At 49.8% G+C, this 20,732-nt stretch overlaps 1 protein-coding gene across 5 annotated transcripts in view; it reads right to left on the bottom strand.

Moving 5' to 3' along the window:
* Window positions 1-288: 288 nt before the first annotated feature.
* Window positions 289-20,732, bottom strand: part of Dtx2 (deltex E3 ubiquitin ligase 2) — a 39,548-nt gene continuing 19,104 nt past the window's right edge. For 3 of the 5 annotated variants that reach the window (XM_017797928.2, XM_008832271.3, XM_017797929.2), the window contains 7 exons: window positions 13,462-13,568; window positions 8,102-8,239; window positions 5,510-5,583; window positions 4,796-4,954; window positions 3,253-3,414; window positions 2,037-2,126; window positions 289-878 (listed from right to left, as the gene is read on the bottom strand). In XM_017797928.2, the coding sequence (XP_017653417.1) occupies window positions 651-878; window positions 2,037-2,126; window positions 3,253-3,414; window positions 4,796-4,954; window positions 5,510-5,583; window positions 8,102-8,239; window positions 13,462-13,568 (958 nt within the window). In that variant the 3' untranslated portion in view covers window positions 289-650. The remainder of the gene's footprint in view (window positions 879-2,036; window positions 2,127-3,252; window positions 3,415-4,795; window positions 4,955-5,509; window positions 5,584-8,101; window positions 8,240-13,461; window positions 13,569-20,732) is intronic. The other 2 variants (XM_008832273.3, XM_008832274.3) reach the window with 2 other exon arrangements.

Raw genomic sequence — 20,732 nt, 5'->3', positions numbered from 1 at the left:
CAGGGTAACAAGTATCAAAGGCAGCTGTTTGGTGACAGGACCCACAGGGCTCAGGGGACTTCACACAGTGAGCAGTGCATGAATGCACAGGAAGCCTCAGGACTGGGTGCCACAACCCGTGTCCTCACTTCCTAGGTGGAAGTTGAATAGGAATCATGCAGGATGACTTCCTGCTCTGCCACAGAAGACTGTGTGCCATTCTGGGGGTCAGATCCTGTCCCCCTCTTGCATGTGTGCATAAATATGCACGTGTGCACACGCATACACAGAACTCTCCACAGACACATGTTGGCTTATAGGGTCTTTATTGCAAACAAAATTTGAGGTATGAGAAGCTGACCAGAAGCTGTGGGGGGGACAGTTCCTGCTCACCCCTTGCTGGGCCGTCCACCAGCCTGAGGCTGAAAGGGCCCTTCCTGTCCCTGCACTGAGGTAGCTCCAACTTAAGCCTCCACAGGTACAATGCTGAGGGCTGCCATTTCCCAGGCGTTACCCAGCCCAGAAGGGAGGGTGATAGGAGAGACAGGGAGAAGCCCCTACTTCTCAAGTGGTGCATCCTGCACCTCAAATATCCTAGCCTCTCAAAGAAGGCACCTTCCTGTCCGCCCACCTGGGGGTGGTTGGTGGTTCGCAGCCGCAGGCCTGATGCATCACTGCTGTTCCAGGCAGTCCTCAGTCACACCCTGGGCGGCCAGCTCAGCCAGCACATTCTGCAGGTAGTTGGGGTCAGGGTAGCCATGGCCTGTCAGGTTGCGGTCCATCTCTGTCTTGTGGTGGATCTCGTTCCATACTACCGTGTCTGTTTCACCTGTGGTGCTGGATGTGCCCACGGTGAAGATGAGTCGCCTCTTCCAGGCCACCTTCAGGAGTTCCAGGACCTGGGGTGGGGGTGGGGGGATGAGGGGCCTGTGAACAGTTGCTGGGGCTCTGCTTTGACACACTGCCCTTGGGTACTGAGATGGGCCCATCCAGTCCTAGGCACTGAACCCCATATGTGGGAACTCCTGCAACCTCACAGTAGCCTTGACCCAGCACTCTCCATCTTGGCTTTTGAGTTGGTTTTCCATTCATTCTGACTAGACCAGACACTTGCCTCTCTCCTGCATGAAGCAGCCTACCCTCATGGCCCCTACAAGTGGCTGCTTAAGTCCAGGCTTGGGGCTGAGCTAACAACTGTCCGTAATTCCAGTTCCAGAGGATCCGACAGCCTCTTCTGTCTTCCTCGGGCATTGCACGACATGGGTGCACTTACCTACATGCAGGCAATGCATGCATACACATAAAATAAAAATAATATTTTTTTTAAAAAAGAATTAAAAAAAAAAAAAGTCCAGCCAGGAATGGTGGCACACACCTTTAATTCCAGCACTCTGGCAGAGGCAGGTGGATCTCTGTGAGTTCAAGGCCAATCTGGTCTCCATAGTGAGTTCCAGGTCAGCTGGAGCTACAGGGAGACCCTGTCTCAATAAGAACCCCCCGCAAAAAAAAAAAAGAGTCCATCTACCCAACAGCCATCAGAGCTTTTTTGGTGTCTTATTGTTTTTATTTATTATTTTACATGTATGAGTGTTTTGCCTACATGTATGGAAGTGTACCATGTATGTACAATGCTCACAGAGGTCAGAAGAGGGTGTAAGATCCCATGGAACTGGAGTTACAAAAGGTTGTTAGCTGCTAGCCAACAGAGCTTCTCTAAAGGGAGTAAGCCATTTGGCCTCACGTGGCAAGCCTGGGGCTCCCTTACCCTCAAGTTTCATCCCCCCACTCTTCTCCAGGACCATCTCCAAACCCCACACCAGATGTTCCATGGGGCTGGAGCTTCTTCTTGGCCTCTAAACTTTTGTTGAGGTTCCAGGCAGGCTGGGCTGGTCGACTGTGTGGGGTCCCTAGTCCCTCCTAGGGTAGCTTGCCATCCTGACCCTCAAAAGTGGAGCATGAAGCCCAGTCTGTCTCCCTCTCTAGAGTCAGGCCACGTGTCCCTCAACACACAGAGTCCTTAAAGAGGACAGGCAAACTAGTGGGCAAGGGGCCTTTACCTTGCGGCCTTGGGCGTTATCTGGCAGATAGCAGTGACGGGGAAAGCCGCGGGCTGTGAATGGCTTCCCAGGACTAGGGTGCTCTGGTCCCTGTGAGAACAGACAACTCAATGGCAAAGCTGGGATTATAGCAGCTGATTTTTCAAATCTCAGCCACAGAGGCACAGAAGATGTGGTTGGTTTTAACTGTCACCTCAATACAATCTAGAAAGTAAGTCTTAATGAGGGGCTATCTAGATTAGGTTGGTCTATGGGCATTTCTTGGGGGCACTGTCTTGATTACAGCAACTGAAATGAGACAATCTGCCCACTGTGGTGGCACCATTCCCTAGGCAGAGGATCCTGGGGCTGTGTGAGAGAAAGTGAGCTGAGAGTCAGGCGCATGCCTTTGATCCCAGCACTCAGGAGGCAGAGGCAGGAGGATCTCCATGAGATTGAGGCCAGCCTGGTTAGTCTACATAGAGAGATCCAGGCCAGCTGGGGCTACAGTGAGCTGGGCACTAGTGTGCATGCACCTGCTTTCTACTCTTGATTAGATGGAATGTGGTCAGCAGCTCCAACCTCCTGCCACTTTGACTCACCCACAATGATAGCCAAACTGTAACCCAGAATTGTGAACCAAATAAACCTTTTTTCCCCTAAATTGCTCTTGTCAAGGGATTTTATCACCGCAATAAGGAAACAGTAAAACTAAGGCAGGAAACCAGAACAAAAGCTTGGGACTCAACCAGACAAGTGGATTCCAGCCTGTACCCATGTGCCCCAGGCTCCAAGATCAACCCAGCTCAAAGGAGGTCAGTAGGTCAATACTCAAGGGGCCGGACTCCTGCCCAACTCTTTACTGGGATCCTGAGGTCTGGGCCTCTGACACTGAGCCTTAGCACTGGGACCTTTGGGAACAAGTGTTCTGCCTCACCCACCACTTATGAAGTATACTGGACAGACCTGTTTTCCAGGCCCTCAGCATGGTACTCCTCCTGCTTCTAAACCTGGTCTTCAGCCCAACCCAAATCAGCTAAAATGCCCCCTCTTCTGGATCACCTCCCTCTTTCTTGTAGTACCCAAACCCTCAGCATCCCTCCTGCCAAGCCCCCCTTCCTGCCTGCAGCATGGACACCCTGACCCCTATTGCAGGGCATAGGCACTACGAGAGTGGTGGGCAGGAGTGGCTGATTTTGGTCAGGGTCCCTGTGGCCTCTCATGACTGCCCCCTCACCTGGATGCCGTGAGGGATGTTGTAAACAATGAGTATTGTCCCACAGTCCTCGTGGCCTGGGAGGGACACGTGGAACCTGAACACCTCCATCTTCCCCTGTGGCTGCGTCCCAGTCTTCTCCCCATAGATGGTTTTACAGGATGGACACTGTAGACTCCCATCCTGAGAGATCAGATATGACAAAATGAGCTGGCAGCACCGGATGGCTATCCCACATCTAGATGGCAGAAGAGTCAGCACAACTTGCCCCAGCCCCAAGGCAGCCTCTCCTCACAGAACCTGGATCCCAAGGGAAAGCTAAAATGTGTACCACAAACCTATGATTCTCATTCAACTAGTGAGATGTTGGGAGACTGGTTTGTGGTAGGAAAATGAGGTTCAACTCTCCACTTAGTCACCTTCACAAAGCACCCTGCAAGTGGATGGTCACAAGATGGACAGGGAGGCTGTAAAATCTGGCCTCAATGACTGCCATGTGACTTGGCTCTATTCCCCCTCCCAACTTCTGCCCATCCTGACTGAACTCCATTGAACAGCAGCTGGGGTCAGCTGCTGGGAGTCTGAGTGGAGCGGCATGGAGCCTGCACACAGGAGCTGGCTCTGTGGCTCCTCACAGGGGACCCTAGGCAGAGTGTGCTCTAAATTCATTTTAACTATTTTTAGTGGGTTAGTTACTAGTACATGCACACACGTGTGACAGAGGATAATTTTGTGGCTTCAGGTCTCTCCTTCCACCTCTACGTGGGCTCTGGAGATAAATAAAACTCAGGTTGCCTGGCTTGCACAGCAAGCTTCTCCACCAGCTGAGACATCTTGCTGGCTGCCTGAGGCAGGGTCTCATGTAGCTCATGCTGGTCTGGCACTCCTGATCTTGCATCAGTCTCCCAAGTGCTGGGAAAACAGGTGTGCACCGCCATGTCTGGTACCCGAGTCTTTCCATGCATACAGGGCTGAATATGCAGCACTGTCATGGAAGTAGTGAGGGGTAGGAGGGGACACAGCCCTGCTGCTCAGAGGAGCCTAGATCTCTCCCTGAGGCTAGTTGGAGAAGCTATGCACATAGCCCTGTGGAACAAATTCTTAAAGTTTCAGGTAGGCATCAGAGAGCCAGATAGGCCTTCAGAAAGGTCTCTAAGTCCTTGGCTCTTTTTCCAGTGCTGGGGGAACCAGAACCCAGGGCAAATGATCTACCACTGAACCATACTCCCAGCCCCTCAACTGGGGGAGAGTCTAGGCAGGTGCTCTACTACTAAGCTATACTGCTGATCCTTATCTGTCTAATCAAGAGTCTGTATTCCCACAGCCCAACAGCACCCTTCAGCTGCTGCTAGCTGAGGACCATGGACATCTTGGGTTGTTTCATTTTCTAGAGAGTCTTGTTATATATTTGGCTGGGCTAGAATTCATGCACCTACTGCCTCAGCTTTCTGAGAACTGAGATTACAGGTATATGACACCACACCCAGCTCAGGCTGCTTTTTGTCCAGCTAGACCACCTGCTCAGAGGCAGCAGGCCCAGGATAGGCTGTGGGGACAGTGGCACCTTGTTCCCGTTGCAGTACATGGCCAGCAGGCACAGCAGATGGAAGGTATGGCTGCACTTGGAGAGGTGGCCTACAGCCAGGGGCCCAAGGTTCTTGCTGTCAGTCACATCACAGTACCCGGAAGCTACAGACAGTTTCTCCATACAGATGATGCAGTCCTGTGAGGAAAGGCAAACAGCACACACTCACCATGACATACACTTAACAGTGGGCCATGGGGGGCCAGTTCTGGGAGAAAAGTCCTGGCTCTGCTGAGAGGAGGGAATGAGAGGCCATCAAAGTCAGCCCAGTGACCACTTGTTCCAGAAGACAGAACAAAGAGCCATCTCTGACCTATGTCTTTGAAGGGCTGATTGGAAAAGTACAGGCCATGAAGCAGAGAGAAAAAACAAATGGTTCTAACCAGGGTCAAGAGCCAGAGGGGAAGGGGGTGCCCTGGACAAGGCCACCACCGTGTTCCTCCACAGGAGGAACCAGGTAGCAACATTCAGCTCACAGACCTAAGAGGAAGCATTATGCTCAGAACCCCAGCTTGGCCCTGAGGCAGGAATGATGGGTCCTGAGAGCTCTGGCTACCTCATCTTGGTGATGCCCACCAACCATGAGAGGCTGGAGCCAACAGCACAGGTCCTAGAGCATGGAGCCTGCCCCAGCAACACCAGGGAAGCCCCCTACAGGCCCTGAGGCTGGGGTCCTCCTCCCAGAATACATACCTCATCGGGTGCCGTTTTCAGCTCCTCGGTATACTTTCTGATCACCTGCTCCGGCTCGGGCTTTGGTGCCCCTTCTGGAAGAGAATGTGATGTGAGCACTGGCCCAGGAGTGCAAGATGGAGAGAGAAATGCTGAGGAAGGAAGCAGGCAGGCAGAAGTCCCAGCTGTGAGGAGGAAACATTAGCAGGGCTGAGACAGGAAGGTTAGCTTGCAAGACAGGAGTGCCTCTGTTCAGGCACAGGACGCTTGCCACCCCACCCTGGCTACTCATTTGGAGGCAGAGGATCCACAACAGAGCAGCATGGCTGGACTCTCCCCAAACCCAGTCCCCACAAATGGGTCAAAGGACAGTTCTGAGAAACACCCCAGAAGGTTCTGGTGGCATCATCTGTTCAACTTTCAATACTCATATGGAAATCTCAGCGAGAGCAGTTCTGACTCTTGTCAGTACTGGGAGCCCATGGAGCACATGTACAATGAAGGCTGACATCACAACACACCATCCATCTTGGAATTGGAAGATCTTGGTCATAAGCCTACTGGGCTCTAAAGCCGACAGACCTTGGGAGTGGCTGGCTGTGTGGGCATGTGTAAGGCTGCGCATGTGTGAAGCTGTGGGGAGCCCTAACCAATGACTCGAACTCTCCAAGCAGCAAAGGAGTCTGTGCAGTGGAGGGACCAGAGTTATAGAGTTGCAGCCAAGCCAGTAAGAGGCAGAAAAGGGACCGGTGGGAACCAAGCAGACCTAAAGCAATCACCTAGCCAGGGGCTCCACTGTCTGGCCTCAGGTTACAGTGGGGACCCTATTCCAAACCCAAGTACACAACCCTCAGCCTATGGCTGGGAAAAAACATAATCTGAGGGTTTGCCCAGTGTGGCTGTGCACACCTTTAATCCCAGAGCTCAGGAGGCAGAGGAAGGCAGATCTAGTCTGCAGAGTTGGGTTCCAGGCCAGCTGGGGCTATAGGGAGGCCCTGTATCTGTAAAAAAGAAAATGTGAGGGTTTGACCATGAAACCCTGCAGTCCAAAAGAACAGATGACAGCCACATGGGGAGGAGGCTTAGTGTGGTAGAGCTGGAGTCAGGGACATGGGGTTTAATTCTAGCTTATGTGCCATTACCAAATCCTACCAACTCAGAGAGTCAAGAAGCGTTCACTGGTAGGAAGCGTCAGTGTTGCTTGGGGCATGGCAGGGACCAGCAAAGGGTGCCACATATATCTCATGTGTGCCCTACACTCAACAAACCCATGCACACACACAAACCTAACAACCCCCCAAACACCCCCTTCCCTGCACATCTGACTTCTAGAACTCACATTCTGGTCACTGGTAAGAAAGTTCGACAAAGACCACCAGTTCTGGGGGCGTCAGGTAGCTGGGACTTGCCACTAGATTAAGAAGGAGCCTTTCTTTCAGAAAAGCCCAGTTAGCTGTGTACAGTGGCACATGCCTGCAATCTCGGGTTGAGGCAGGGGGAAGACTTTAAGTTCTAGGACTTTGTCTCAAAAAATGGAAAAGAGCCGGGCGTGGTGGCACACACCTTTAATCCCAGCACTTGGGAGACAGAGGCTGGTGGATCTCTGTGAGTTCAAGGCCAGCCTGGTCTACATAGTGAGTTCCAGGACAGCTGGGGCTACAGGGAGAAACTGTCTCAAAAAAGACCAAACAAAACAAAACAAAAATGGAAAAGATAGGAAAGCCTTGTGGCCACAGGCCAGTCTTCAGGACACCTGGCACGGTACACCTCCCCCCACCTTCTTGTTTTTTGAGACAAGGGTCTCATTACGTAGCCCCAGCTGGCCTCAAACTTGCTACGTAGACTAGGCTGGCCTCAAACTCAAGAAATTCACCTGCTTCTACCTCCTGGGACTAATAGCGTGCTACTACGCCTTTCCTAGGACCCTCCTCTTCAAAGACTAACTACTGACCTATTTCTGCTGAGGTCCAGCTAAACATCTTGCTGTCCCCTTGCCCACACAACCTTCTAGAACTAAGGGAACGTCCATTAGCCACATTTCTCAAAGGGAACTGGCTGCATCAATCCCACGAGACTGATACCTGAACCCAAGAAGGCCAGAGGGGCTGTGTTCTTTCCAAACAACATAGGTGCACTAAGAGGCTGTTGGCCAGCCCTGCCAACAAATCGGTCTCCACAGAAACAGGAAAAAAAAAGGTGTAAGTAGGCTGGGTAGCTAGCTCAGTTGGTAGAGTGCTTACCAAGCATGCCCAAAGTCCTGGGTCCCCCCATCCCGAACACTGTATGAACTGGACATGGTGGCACATGCCTGTAACCTCAACACTTGGGAGGTGGAAGCAAAAAGATCAGGAGTTCAAGGTCAGTGAGGTTCCCAGCAAGGGACAGCCATGTCACACTCTAAGACCACATCAACATTGCAGTCATGTGTCCTCAGCAACAAGCCCCTGTCACCCAATGTTAGGACAGTGAGATGCAAGTAATCTCTGCTGGCAGATCAGGGCAGAGGGAACACAGAGATGGAGAAGGGCCACAAAGGGCAGAGAGGAGAGTCAAGGCAGCAAGACTTGGAGGGAGCTGAGCAGGGACTAGAGAGCGTGTATGAGCTGGAACTACCTTTCACGGACATTTTCCTCAGTCTCTTAACTGAACTGTGACCTTTAGAGGCCGGACGGGAGGCGGGAGGGCCGGTGGGCTGGGGTGCACGGCTAAGACACACAGGGAGTCCAATGGCTGACAGCACACTCGTCATGCCTGCACGGGTGGGAGATCAGACATGCAGAGGGACAAACGTTAGAAGGAGGGATTCCACACCAAATGTCCATGACCCTGCTAGGGGTAAAGTGTGGCACCAGGAACAGCCACTGAGACCAGGCAATCTCCCCCAGAACAGGGGAATCTGGTCACTAGAAGGCTGCCAATACCTCCCCAGGTCAGCAAGGCAGGGCTCCAGACTGGACACCAGACAGCCCTGACCCCCAAGTCCCCCTAGGAGCCTGTGCAAGCAGCTGCAGAGCCTGTGTCCAGAACATGCAGAGCAGATGAGGCTGGTGACTTTAGATCAGGAGCCTCCTGAGTGGCATCTCCCCATGCCAGGCACAGGACAGGGAAGAGACAGGGGTGTTGTAGGGTGTAGCCAAGCTGTGGTAACAGGGCAGTCCCTGGCAGGCTAGCTTCAAGAGCCTTGTCTTCCCTTGACCCTCCTGGAGTCTCTTGGCCCGTCTGTGCCCTCTCAGCTCGTGATCCCCTGGCCTCTTCTGGATGCTGTCTGCTAGCTATCCATGCCCCATCTGGCCTGTGTACTGTCAACTTGACAGGCTCAAATCACCTAGGAGACACCTCTGAGTGTTTCTGTAAGAGAGTTTCTAGATTGAGGGGGGAAGACCCACCCTGAACATGGGCAGTACCATCCTGTGGGCTGGGGTCCTAGACAGAATAAAAAGGAAAAAGTAAGCAGAGCACCACCTGCTCATCTCCCTCTGCTTCCTGACCGTGGATGCAATGTGAGCAGCTGCCTCACGTTCCTACTGCCATGCCCTCCTGCATGATGGACTGTGCCTTAAACTGTGAGGCAAAAGAAATCTTCCAAGTTGCTTTTGTCAGCTATTTTGTCACTGCAAAGAGAAAAGTCACTGATACACACAGCCTTAGTATCATTGCTGAGGTGAAATGGTGACCTGTGGGACTGCTCCCATGCTAAAGTCACCCAAGGGGCCATAGCCATGGCTTCCTGTGTCCACCGGGAAAGAATCCGCAATAGGCATGGGCGCTGGTACTGGACAGACTACTGTCCACACCTCAGGACCTCCTCATGTCTGGGGCCCACACTTTTCCCAGCTGGACAGTCCCATGATGCTGTCTCCTTTCACAGTCCCTGAGACCCTACACACCTCCTGGGACAGAATGTCTTCCTGCTGGAAGTCCTTGTTGCTGCCACATCGTCACTGCCCACACACCATCCACAGCACATGGAAACACAATCATGTCCTCTCGGCTCTTGCCTGGCTCCAAATCACCTCCTTCCAGGAAAGGGTGCCCTGGCTTCTCAGCCGACCTCAAGAGTGATTTTCTCAAGGTTTTCTGAATAGGGCTCAAACGCTGGTGCAGCCCTCCTGTGCCCCATTCCTCTCCAGGACAGACTAAGCCAGAGAGCCCACACCAGAGGTGATATAGAAGTGTACTGAGGGGCAGCCAGGACCACAGCTCTCAACCAGGAAAATGAGTCCTGTCAGGGACAGGGCAGAGGCCAATCACAGCCTAGACAGCACAGCTAAGGTAGGCTAAGGACAGTGTGATAGCCTCTCACCAGAGGTATCAAAGTGCACAGCAGGAGTTGACAGGGCTGGGCTGCCAGTATTTGTCACCATAAGGGCAATCCCACTACAAAGCTGTTCCTGAGCTCAAATGCAGTTCCCATGGGCAATGGAGGCCATGTGGCAGAATAATAGGAACAGGTGGCAGAAAGATGGGAGGGACAGATTAGCTTTCCTTCAGAGAACCCCAAGGCTTCGAATGGACCCTCTGATTGGACTGTGTCCCCTCACCCACCAGCACCTTCTTTGGATGTCAAGTTGACAGGTGGACTTGAAGGATCTAGAATTACTTAGGAGACAAATCTCCAGGCATATCTGAGAAGGAGTTTCCAGATTAGGTTAACTGAGGGGGAAACACCCACCTTAACTGTAGACAGCACCATTTCATAGGCTGGGGTCCTGGACTGAATAAAAAGAAAATGGAGGCTGGAAAGATGGCTTGGTGTTTAAGAGCACTGGCTGCTCTTGAGTTTGGTTCCCAGCACCCACGTGATGGTTAACAACTGTCTATAACTCCAGTTCCAGGGGATCCAACACCCTCTTCTGGCCTCCATGGGCACAGGTATGCATGTGGTACACTTACACACATCTAAGTGTATTTTATACACATAAAATAAAAATTTGAAAGCTACCAAAAAATGTTTTGTTTTTTTTTTTTTAAAAAAAAAAAAAGAAAGAAAGCGAGCTGAGCACCAATACTCATCTCTCTCTGCTTCCTGACAGCAGATGCAATGTGACCAGCTGCTTCACACTCCTGCCACCATGCCTACCCACCATGATGGACTGTGCCCTCAAACTGTGAGCCACATAAACCCTTCCTTCACTGAGTTGCTTGTTAAGTATTTGGTCACAGCAACAAGAAACACTGCAACACTTCAGTCAGACCTTCTGGGCAAGGGGAGCCAGCTAGTGTCTCCTCAGTAGGCAGGCTGTCCTTGAGCATCCTGTGGGGAAGGACCACGTCCTTTCTACCTCAGCTTCTTCACCCTCCTCCATTTTCCTCCTTAGCACTTTGCCATCTGGAACCCCTCAGGGATGTTTTAACCAACACTGTTCCCTCAGCACCAGTCCCACAGGGTAAGGATGCCATCTACCCATTGTCATCTCATCTGCTGGGCACATCTATGTCAGAAACACAGTGGGTATCTGCTGAGGAACAAAAACATTCCCTGAGCCACCACTGTTACCCCCCCAAGAGCCCAGCCTCAATACTCCTGCCTCATCTAACACAGAAGCACAGTTCCTCCAATTCAAGTCATAAACACCTAAATCTCAAGGCAGATGCCTAGAAAGTGGCCCCTAGTGAGGGGACATGGCTCAGCTGGTAGAGTCTGTGCCTCACCTACATGAAACTCTGACTTCTATCCCCAGCACTAAATAAACTGGACATGGTGGTACCCCAGTAATCCCAGCACTCAGAAGATAGAGGCAGGAGGATCAGGAGTTCAGGGCTATCCTCAGCTACATGCTGAGTTTGAGACTAGCCTAGGCTATATGAGATTGTATCTCCAACCAAAAAAAAAAAAAAAGAAAAAAGAAAAAAAAGACTGCACTTCAGTTTCCTCAATTATTTAATGATAAAACATAAATACTCAGGTGCCAAGCCCCTTGTCTCTGTTTGGGTGACAATACTACTTGAACAGCTGGACATCACAGGCTGACCCCTTCTCTACCTTGAACAACTTCTCCAGATTCCAAGTTGAGAGATTCTTCCTCCCCTACACCTTGCTGCCATGAACTTTACCAGGCTGTGAGGCCAGCTGCACATGACCTCCCAGGCTTGCACTGACTAACCACCCAGAACAGCTCCAGGACTCACTGCAAACACAAACTTGGTCACCTGATTCCTGAAATGAACTGAAATGACCATGAGTCACTGCACTGTTCTGTCTTTAAAAAAAAAAAAAAATATTTTTGATTATCTGTCCATGTGTGTATATGCATGTGTGACTTTAGGTGCCTATGGAGGCCAGAAAAGGGTATCGGACAGTCTGCAGCTGGAGTGGTTGTGAGCTGCCCAACATGGGTGCAGGAAACCAAACTCAGGTCCTATGCAAGAGCAGTAAGTGTTCTTAACCTGCGAGCCATCTCTCCAGGCTCGTTTTCTTTTTATATGCACATCCCACAAGTGACAAATGTCTTCAGTGACTCCCAATGAAGATGGCTTTATAAAGCACAAGCATGTGTGGCTACAGACTGATTCAAGGACTCCACAGATGCTTTTCATATCCTAAGTGGCCTCTCCCATGAGGGTAAAGGCACCCATTTCCCCTGAGATGGGTCTCCTGAGATACACAGCCACACTCTACTACCTCTGGACCATTCTCCCTATCTATACCACAGTCATCAACTGTGTCCAAGGCTCTTGCCATACCAAAGACATCAAAGCATCATCACAAAGAAGGGCTGAAGGTATAGCTCAGTGGTAGAAAAGCATATATAACATGAGGGAGGCCCCTGGGCTCCAACTCTAGCACAAGGGAGCACGTGTGTGTGTGTGTGTTTGTGTGTGCACGCATTTCAAAGCCAGACTGCATTCAGGAGGCCAAGGCAGGAGAATCAAGAGTTTGACACCAGGGTCTGAAGAGATGGCTTAGTGGTTTATTAAGAGCTGGTATTGCTCTACCATAGGACCCGAGTTTAGTTTCCAGGACCCATGCCAGGCAGCTTACAACCACCTGTAACTCCAGGGGATCCCAAACCTCTGGCCTCCACAGGTACCTACCTGCACTCATGTGCACATACCCACACATAGACATCATTAAAAAAATGTTCTTTAATTTAAAAAAAAAGCCAGGCATGGTGGTACACACCTTTAATCCCAGCACTGGGAGGCAGAGGTAGGTGATCACTGTAAGATGAGGCCAGCCTGGTCTACACAGTGAGAACCTGTCTCAAAATAATAATAATAATTAATAATTTAAAAACAAGGTGAGGGCTGGAGAGATGGTTCAGCAGTTAAGAGCACTGACTACTCTTGCAGAGAACTTGGGTTTGGTTCCTAGCACCCACATGGCAGCTAACAACCATCTGTAATTCCAGTTCCAGGGGCTCTGACACTCTCTTCTGGCCTCTGTGGGAGCTGCATGCACATAGTGTACTTTACATGCAAGCAAAATACCCATATAATTAAAATAAAATTTTAGCTAGGTGTGGTAGTGCATGCCTTCAACCCCAGCACTCACAAGGCAGAAGCAGATAGATCTCTGTGAGATGAGGCCAGCCTGATCTACATAGTGAGTTCCAGGTCAGCTGGGGCTACAGGGAGACCCTATCTCAAAACAAACATAACTAGAAACACAGTGGGTGGCTCTTGAAGAACAACTCCTGTTGCATCCATCCCCCCATGTACCCACAAACACAGAGAGAAAACAAACAAAAACACAAGACTTAACTGGAACCAAAGGCTCCATGAATCCCAAAGGCCCTATATAGAAATGTTCTAATTATAATTCAATTGGATGCAAACTCTAGAAACTTGACTCTCCAGAGGGCTGTAGAGGCCCTTAGGTTTACTCCCTGGGGGTATACCATCACCCTAAAGAGGCACTGCTCCCCCAAAGAGCATCCTTTGGGTTTCACTGAGGACCCAGAGGGTTAATCAGCCCCTACCCCGCCATGCCCTCCAAGCCAAGCCCTGATAGGGCTGTTCAGGGCACTTACCTGCCAGTGCCTGCTGGACCTTGCTAGGCTTTGACATCTGCACGGGCACATTGGTGGGAATACTTCCTGGGCTGCTGCTGGAGGAGGGGCCGCTGGGGAGGGAGGCACTTGGGGAGAAAAGAGAGCAGACTCAGTGGGCTATGCCAAGCTGAGCAAGATCAGTGGGCCTGGGAGGCTCCTTCCCAACTGTACTTTCCCAGCTGCCTCTGGGTGGAAGCCCTTGTGCTATTTTCTCAGGAAGTTCAGAAACTCTGAAGACAAGGGATTCACTAGGTTTCAAGCTCACTTTAAAAAAGAGGAAAGTCTGTTGGGGGTGATGGTACACGCCTTTAATCCCAGCTCTCAGGAGGCGGATAGGCCAGTCTGGTCTACATAGTGAGTTCCAGGACAGTTGAGGTTAGCTACAGAGAAACTCTGTCTCAAAAAAATCCTAAAATAAATAAATATAAAAGAGGACAGTCTGCATTTAAACACCTTGTTCCAATTAAAGTGAATCGTACTTTTATTTTAAAAAGGTATCTGGGCTGGTGATATGGCTCAGTGAGTAAAGGTATTTGCTCCCACGCCTGAAACCTGAGTTCAGTTCCAGAACCCATATAGTAGAAGGAAAGAACCAACTCCAAGAAGTTGTCCTGACTACTATACAAAGCTGTGGAATGTGCATTCCCATACACATACAGACAGACAATGCACACAAAACTTTTTTTTTTTTTCCATTTTTAAGGAGGGCTCTCAGCTGGGCATGGTGGTACACCCAGAACTCAGGAGGCAGAGGCAGGAGATTTGAGAGACGTTTGAGGCCAGCCTGGTCTATACAAGGAGTTTAGAGCTAGCCAGAGTTAAATATATGGAGTTCCAAGCTAGCATGGGCTACATAGCTAGACCCTGTCTCAAAAGAACACAAAAACAAAACCAAGCCCAACTTGCTCAAGATCACCCAGTAGTAAGTGATAAAGCAAGGGCTCATGGTCAAATACTCGGCCCCCAAATTATCTGTTTCATGCTGAGGGCTCTCAGGGTGCATGCACAGAGGAGACATCAGCAGACAAGTCACTTTAACAAGCATTGGAGACCAATTTCACCAGTAATGGAGAAGTATCAGGGACTCCTAGACACAATGCACCCAGGAAAACATGACACCAGTTTTGTGGGATTCCTACCAAAATGAAATCTCAAAATAACAGGAGCTGGAGAGAGATACCTCAACACTTACGAGCACTGGTTGCTTTGGCAGAGGACTAGATTTGGTTCCCAGCACCCATGTTGGGCAGCTCACAACCATCTGTAACTCCAGTTCCAGGGGAATACAATGCCCTCTTCTGGCCTCCAAGGGCATTTGACACACATGGTCCACTTTATACCTACACAGGCAAAACACTCATACACATAAAAGTAAAAATAGGCCAGGTGGTAGGTAGTCTCAGCACAGGGAGGAGGAGGCAGAGGCAGGTGGATCTCTCTGAGTGCAAGGCCAGCCAGGTCTACACAGTGAGTTCCAGGCCAGCTGAGGCTACAGGGAGACCCTGTCTCAAAAAGACCAAAAAAAGTAAAAATAAATGAACAAAATTTTTAAAAAGAGGGGCTGGGAGGGCTCTCGAGATGATTCAGTGGGTAAAGGCACCTGCTCCAGCCTAGCTTGACAACCTGAGCTTGAAACCAAATGGTGGAAGGAGAAAACCAATTCCTGCAAGTTGTCCTCTGACCTCCTATATGTACAAGTGCAGGTATACACACATAGACACAGATACAGACACACGCACACACACAATAAATAAATGTAAAAAGGGAGGGCTTGGGAGTGTAGCTCATAGCATCCTTGCCTAACATGAGTGAGGCCCTGGGTTCAATCCCTAGTCCTATAACAGCTCCAGGGGATCAAGAGATAGATAAATATATCAGACAGGAATGCATGCCATTTTGGTATGGGGCAAAGCTCTTCTTTGAGAACACTTGGCAAAGAAAGTCAGAGCTCTTGCCAGCTCTTCTTCCAGATCCTTCCATATATCCCAGCCCATTCTTGATGATGAAATGTGAAGATTATGGTCTCCACACTGGATCCCCTCCCGAGTCTTTGCTCCACAGGGCTCAACCTAAAACAGGGAAGACACTCAGGCAGAGGGTGGGCACTGCCTGGCTACCATGGCAGCTCACATTGTGGAAAGTGAGAACTCACTCTCACAAGTGGTTCTCTGACCTATACACGCATGAAGCACACACCAAACAAATATAATTAAAAAATAAATACACAAATAAAATTAAAACAGAAAATTCAGCCAGGTGTAGTGGCACATGCCTTTAACCCCAGCAACTCAGGGGAGGCAGAAACAGACAGATCTCTGTAAGTTCAAGGCCAGCCCGGTCTGCATAGAGAGTTCCAGGCCAGTTGGGGCTACAGGGAGACCTTGTCTCAAAAACACCAAAAAAATAAATAAAATAAAATCCAGGAACTGAACTATACAACTCCCTAATCTCAGGAGGGGACATGAAAACACAGACAAGGACTGGCCCTGGCTTACCGAAGGACAGACAGCAAGCAGGAACCGGGGCCGAGCCTGTCCATAGTTGTAATCACAGCCCCAGCCAGATTCCCAGGGCAGTAGGAGGGAGGGCTCTCCTTAGAGCAGCAGCACAGATGCTGCTGGGTATGACGGCTCACAACTGTAATCTCAGCATTCAAGAGGCTGAGGAGGACCCTGAGTTCAAGCCAAACTAAGCTACATACAAGCGGGCTAGGGCTATACAGCAAAGTCCTCTCTTAAAATCAAGTTAAGGTTTAGGGAGCTAGATGGCTCAGCGGGTAAAGTACCTGCTGCCAAGCCTAATGTCCCAAGTTCAAGCCTGACATGAGGGAAGGAGAGAACCAACTTGAACAAGTTGTCCTCTTACCTCTAGATGCATGCACACACCAAATAAATAAAAAGTAATAATAACCCTGGTGTGGTAGTGCACGCCTTTAATCCCAGCACTTGGAAGGCAAAAGCAGACAGATCTGATCAAAGCCTGCCTGGTCTACATAGTGAGTTCCAGGCCAGCAGGGGCTACAGGGATACTCTGTCTCAAAAACAACAAACACACACACACACACACACACACACACACACACAGAGTAATAATAAGGGCTGGAGAGATGGCACAGTGATTAAGAACATGTACCGTTCTCTCAGAAGACCTGAGTTTTCAATTCCCAGCTTACAACCACCTGTAATCTAGCTCTTGGGGGAATCCAATGCCTCTGGCTTATGGGCACATACCCACACACAGACACACACACATACACAGTTAAAAATAAAAATTAGGGCCAGGCATAGTGGGCACATGTCTTTAGTTGAAGCACTTGGGAGGCAGAGGCAGGAGAATATCTGAGTTCAAGGCCAGTCTGGTCTACATAGTAAGTTCTAGGCCAGGTGGGGCTACAGAGAGACCCTGTCTCAAAAAGACAAAAAATAAAGTAAAAATAAGGGGCTGGAGAGATGGCTTAGTGGTTAAGAGTGCTGGCTGTTCTTGCAGAAGACCCAGGTTCAGTTCTCAGCACCCACATGGTGGCTAAAACCATCAGTAACTCCAGTTCCAGGTGATCCAAAGCCCTCTTCTGGGCTCCACAGGCACTGTACATATATGGCACTTACATACACGCAGGCAAACACTCATAACATAAAATAAAAATAAAATTAAATAATTTTTAATTAAAAATAAAAAAATGTCTTAACCTTTAACATTGTACATACCATGTTCCCATGCTTCAGAACCCTATGATCAAGTTATAATAAACAAACATTGCAGGCTAGGGGTATAACTCGGTTGATAAAGTGCTTGCCTTACAAACACAAGGACCTGAGTCTGATGCCCAGAATACACAAAAAAAGTGGTGGTCTATGTTTTAAATCCCAGTGCTGGGGAAGTGGAGACTGGGGAGGTCCCTGTGGCTCACTAGCCAGCCAACCTAGAACTTAACTGGCAAATTTCAGGCCAGTGAGAAACCCCAACTCAAAACCAAGGTGAGGCTAGAGAAGATAGTTCCACGGTTAAGATCCCTTGCTGCTCAATCATGAGAAACTGAGTTCAGACCCAGCACCCACATCAGGTAGCTCACAACTACCTGTAACTCCAGCTCCAAGGGATGCAATGCCCTCTTCTAGCCTCAGTGAACACTCGCCCATATATGTGCACATACATTCACAAAGATACATATATATTTTTTTGAAAAGTTTAAGGGGAGCAGGGCTGGAGAGATGGCTCAGTGGTTAAGAGCTCATGCTGCTCTTCCAGAGGACCCTGGTTCAGTTCCCAGCACCCATGTCAGGCAGCTCACAATGGCATGTAACTCCAGCTCTAGGGCTCTGACAGCCTCTTCGAGCCCCTCAGATACATAAGCATGCCCACACACAATCACACACATAGATTAAAAATAAAAAAATTTTAATAAAAAAAAAAAACTAAAAAACTAAAAAAAAATAACCAAGTGGACAAATTCTGAGGTAGGACACTTGAGGTTGACCTCTGGCATCTGCATACATGTACATACATCCACACACACACATTGTGTACCTATATACACACAAACACAAAAATCACACACAAATACCAAACCCTATGTCTTAAGTAAGTTTACAGTTTGCTTTGAGCAAGCGTTCGTAGCTATTTGGGCTAGATGCAGCACAGCCTGTGGACCACAGGTTGGACACTCCTGGCAAGGTGGCAAAGCTGCCAGCCCTGATCACCACTTGACATCAAAACCCCAAGCAAGGTGTCACACCCTACATTACAGAAGACAGGGTGCGTGCATTGACACATTTTGGAAACTTCCACCCACCCTCTTTAGAACACTTGTTTTGCCACTTAAAGGGATAAAACTTCAGCTACCAGGAAATATACTTACACCCTGCAGCTCAGTTACAAATGACCCAGCTTTGTCTCCAATGACTGCATGCTCCCAGGGGGCACAGCCAGTTTTACGGAGATTGAGCAAGAAACAAAGAGAAACCACTTATGCTTTAAAAATAAAGCAAAAGAAAAGAGAGGGGCAGGGTATGGATTCCACAGAAGCCTGGGATGCTACCTGCTCAGTCGGTCAGCAGCTCACCAGCAGGCAGAGCAGTTCCTAGGTTCCCCCAACCCTGTGTGCTCTCTTCAGACAGGCCCTGCTGGCCCCACCACCTCCTCCCTCCCCAGAGCTAGGAAACTTTCACCTAATACTCTTAACCTTCTCCTGGCTGCAGATCTGTTACTGCAGCCTCCAGGGAGAACAAGATGCTGAATGTTTGCATTTCTCCTCCCAGGGCCAGTTGTGGGAAGAGATTTGGGGGGTGTCGGGGGTTGTTAGTGAGTGCTGTGGTTCTATAACCCATCACAGCAAGGTGATCAAGGAGGCTCACAGTATAAAATTAGATATGGAGGGCTGGCAACATGGCTCAGTGGTTGAAGGAGCTTGCAGCCAAGCCTGATGACCATGTTCAATTCCTAGGATGCACATGAAGTGGAGAACTGACACACACAGGTTGTCCTCTGACCTCCACATATACACACATGCATGCAGGCTTGCATACACACACACACACACACACACACACACACACACACACACACACACACATTTTTTTTTTAAAATGAGATATGGGAAAATCTTTTTGTCTTTTCAAAGCCTGGATAGGTCTCTACAAGTGAAAGGATACGCCTCCCACCTCCAGAAAACCCTGAGGAAATATAACATAGTGACTTCTGCCAGGATGTCTCAACCAACACAGCAGGCTGGCCTGGTTCCTCCTGGCTCTTGGCATATGGCAAGTAGCAACAGAACAACCTGCCCAGCAGCAGTAGGCTGGCCCAATGACGTCCTCCATCACTGGCCTGGCCTGCACCGAGTCTCTCAGCAGTGCCTGTAGGTCTACACATGGAGACTCGAATGGAAGCCCTGTACCAAGAGAAAGGAACCAGAACCCATTACATCTGACTCAATCCTGCATTCTCAGTTACAGCTCTGTTTAAAGTTTGCCTCAGCAGGGCATGGTGCCTCGTGCCTGTAATCTGAGCGCTCAGGAGGACCACAAGTTTGAGAATAGCTTATGCTGCATGTTACCTGGCTAGTGAGTTTTAGGCCAGGATGGACTACAGAGTGAGACTGCCTGGAAGAGGAAGGAGGAACAAGAGAGGGAGGAGTAGACAGGGAGGGAGAGAAAGAGGAGCAGGAGAGGAAGGAAAGGGGGAGAAAAGAGGATGGCATAGAATGAGATCTGCCTCAAAATAAATTGGTAACAATCTCAAGAAAGCTGAAACTGTATATCAATGCTCTGGGCTGGCCTTGGACTCCTGTTCCCTGAATGACTGGCCCACACAGTAAGAGTGAAAGGGAAGAGAAAGGGCTGCCTCTGGGAGCCAGTGTCCGTCCATGTGAAAGCCTGCAGAGCCAGTGACAGAATTGGCTGTCTAGACCTCCAATTCCCAGAGGAGATAGATCCACGAGTCCCAACTCCAACCTGGAAGATGCAGACCCAAGCAAGACCCTCTACCCTCCCTGTCTACCAGACCCCTCCTCATTCATTTCCCACAAGGGCTCCTCCCTTCCTCATTCCATAGTGAGGACAGTTTCAGCACCTCTTTATATTATGTGCCCCACATAGTTCACTGACATTTTTTGGTACGTGGGGAGAGGGGTGTTCCTGAGGATGGAATCCAGGGCGTTCTCCATGCAAGGTAGGCACTCTACCACTGAGCCATGCTCCTGGCCCCTCAGTGGGGGATTCTAGGCAGGTGTTCTACCACTGAGCCACACTCCCAGCCCCTCACTGGGGGAGTCTAGGCAGGCACTCTACCACTGAGTCACACCCCCAGCCCCTCACTGGGGGAGTCTAGGCAGGTACTCTACCACTGAGTCACACCCCCAGCCCCTCATTGGGGGAGTCTAGGAAGGGACTCATCAGTAAGCCACATCTCACAGGCCCTCATCCGAAGACTTTAGGAAAAAGTACCTGGTAATATGGGTTCTACGACCCCTAAGAGCATCACCACATATACACAAAAAGTTCCTGGCATGCATGTTCTTTACAGAAGCTAGTAGTATCCTCTAAAATCCACTTGAACAAACACTAGCTGCCCAAGAAGCTGCCTAGGCCTTTGATATTATGTGAAGCTTCATTCCTCAAGGTTGTGACATAAATGGGCAGGGATGGGGCTGAGTGACAAGGCGGCAAAAGATGAGGACTAGTTGTCAATCAAGACTAACAAGCTGTGTTCTTCCCTGGGGAGCAGAGCAGCAAGAGGCCCATGCATTCCATCTC

This window comes from Nannospalax galili, unplaced genomic scaffold (assembly GCF_000622305.1).
Source record: "Nannospalax galili isolate Female #2095 unplaced genomic scaffold, S.galili_v1.0 scaffold675, whole genome shotgun sequence".
Lineage (NCBI taxonomy): Eukaryota > Metazoa > Chordata > Mammalia > Rodentia > Spalacidae > Nannospalax > Nannospalax galili.
Note: the sequence above shows the minus strand (reverse complement) of the source record. Positions and strands in the feature narration are given on the sequence as shown.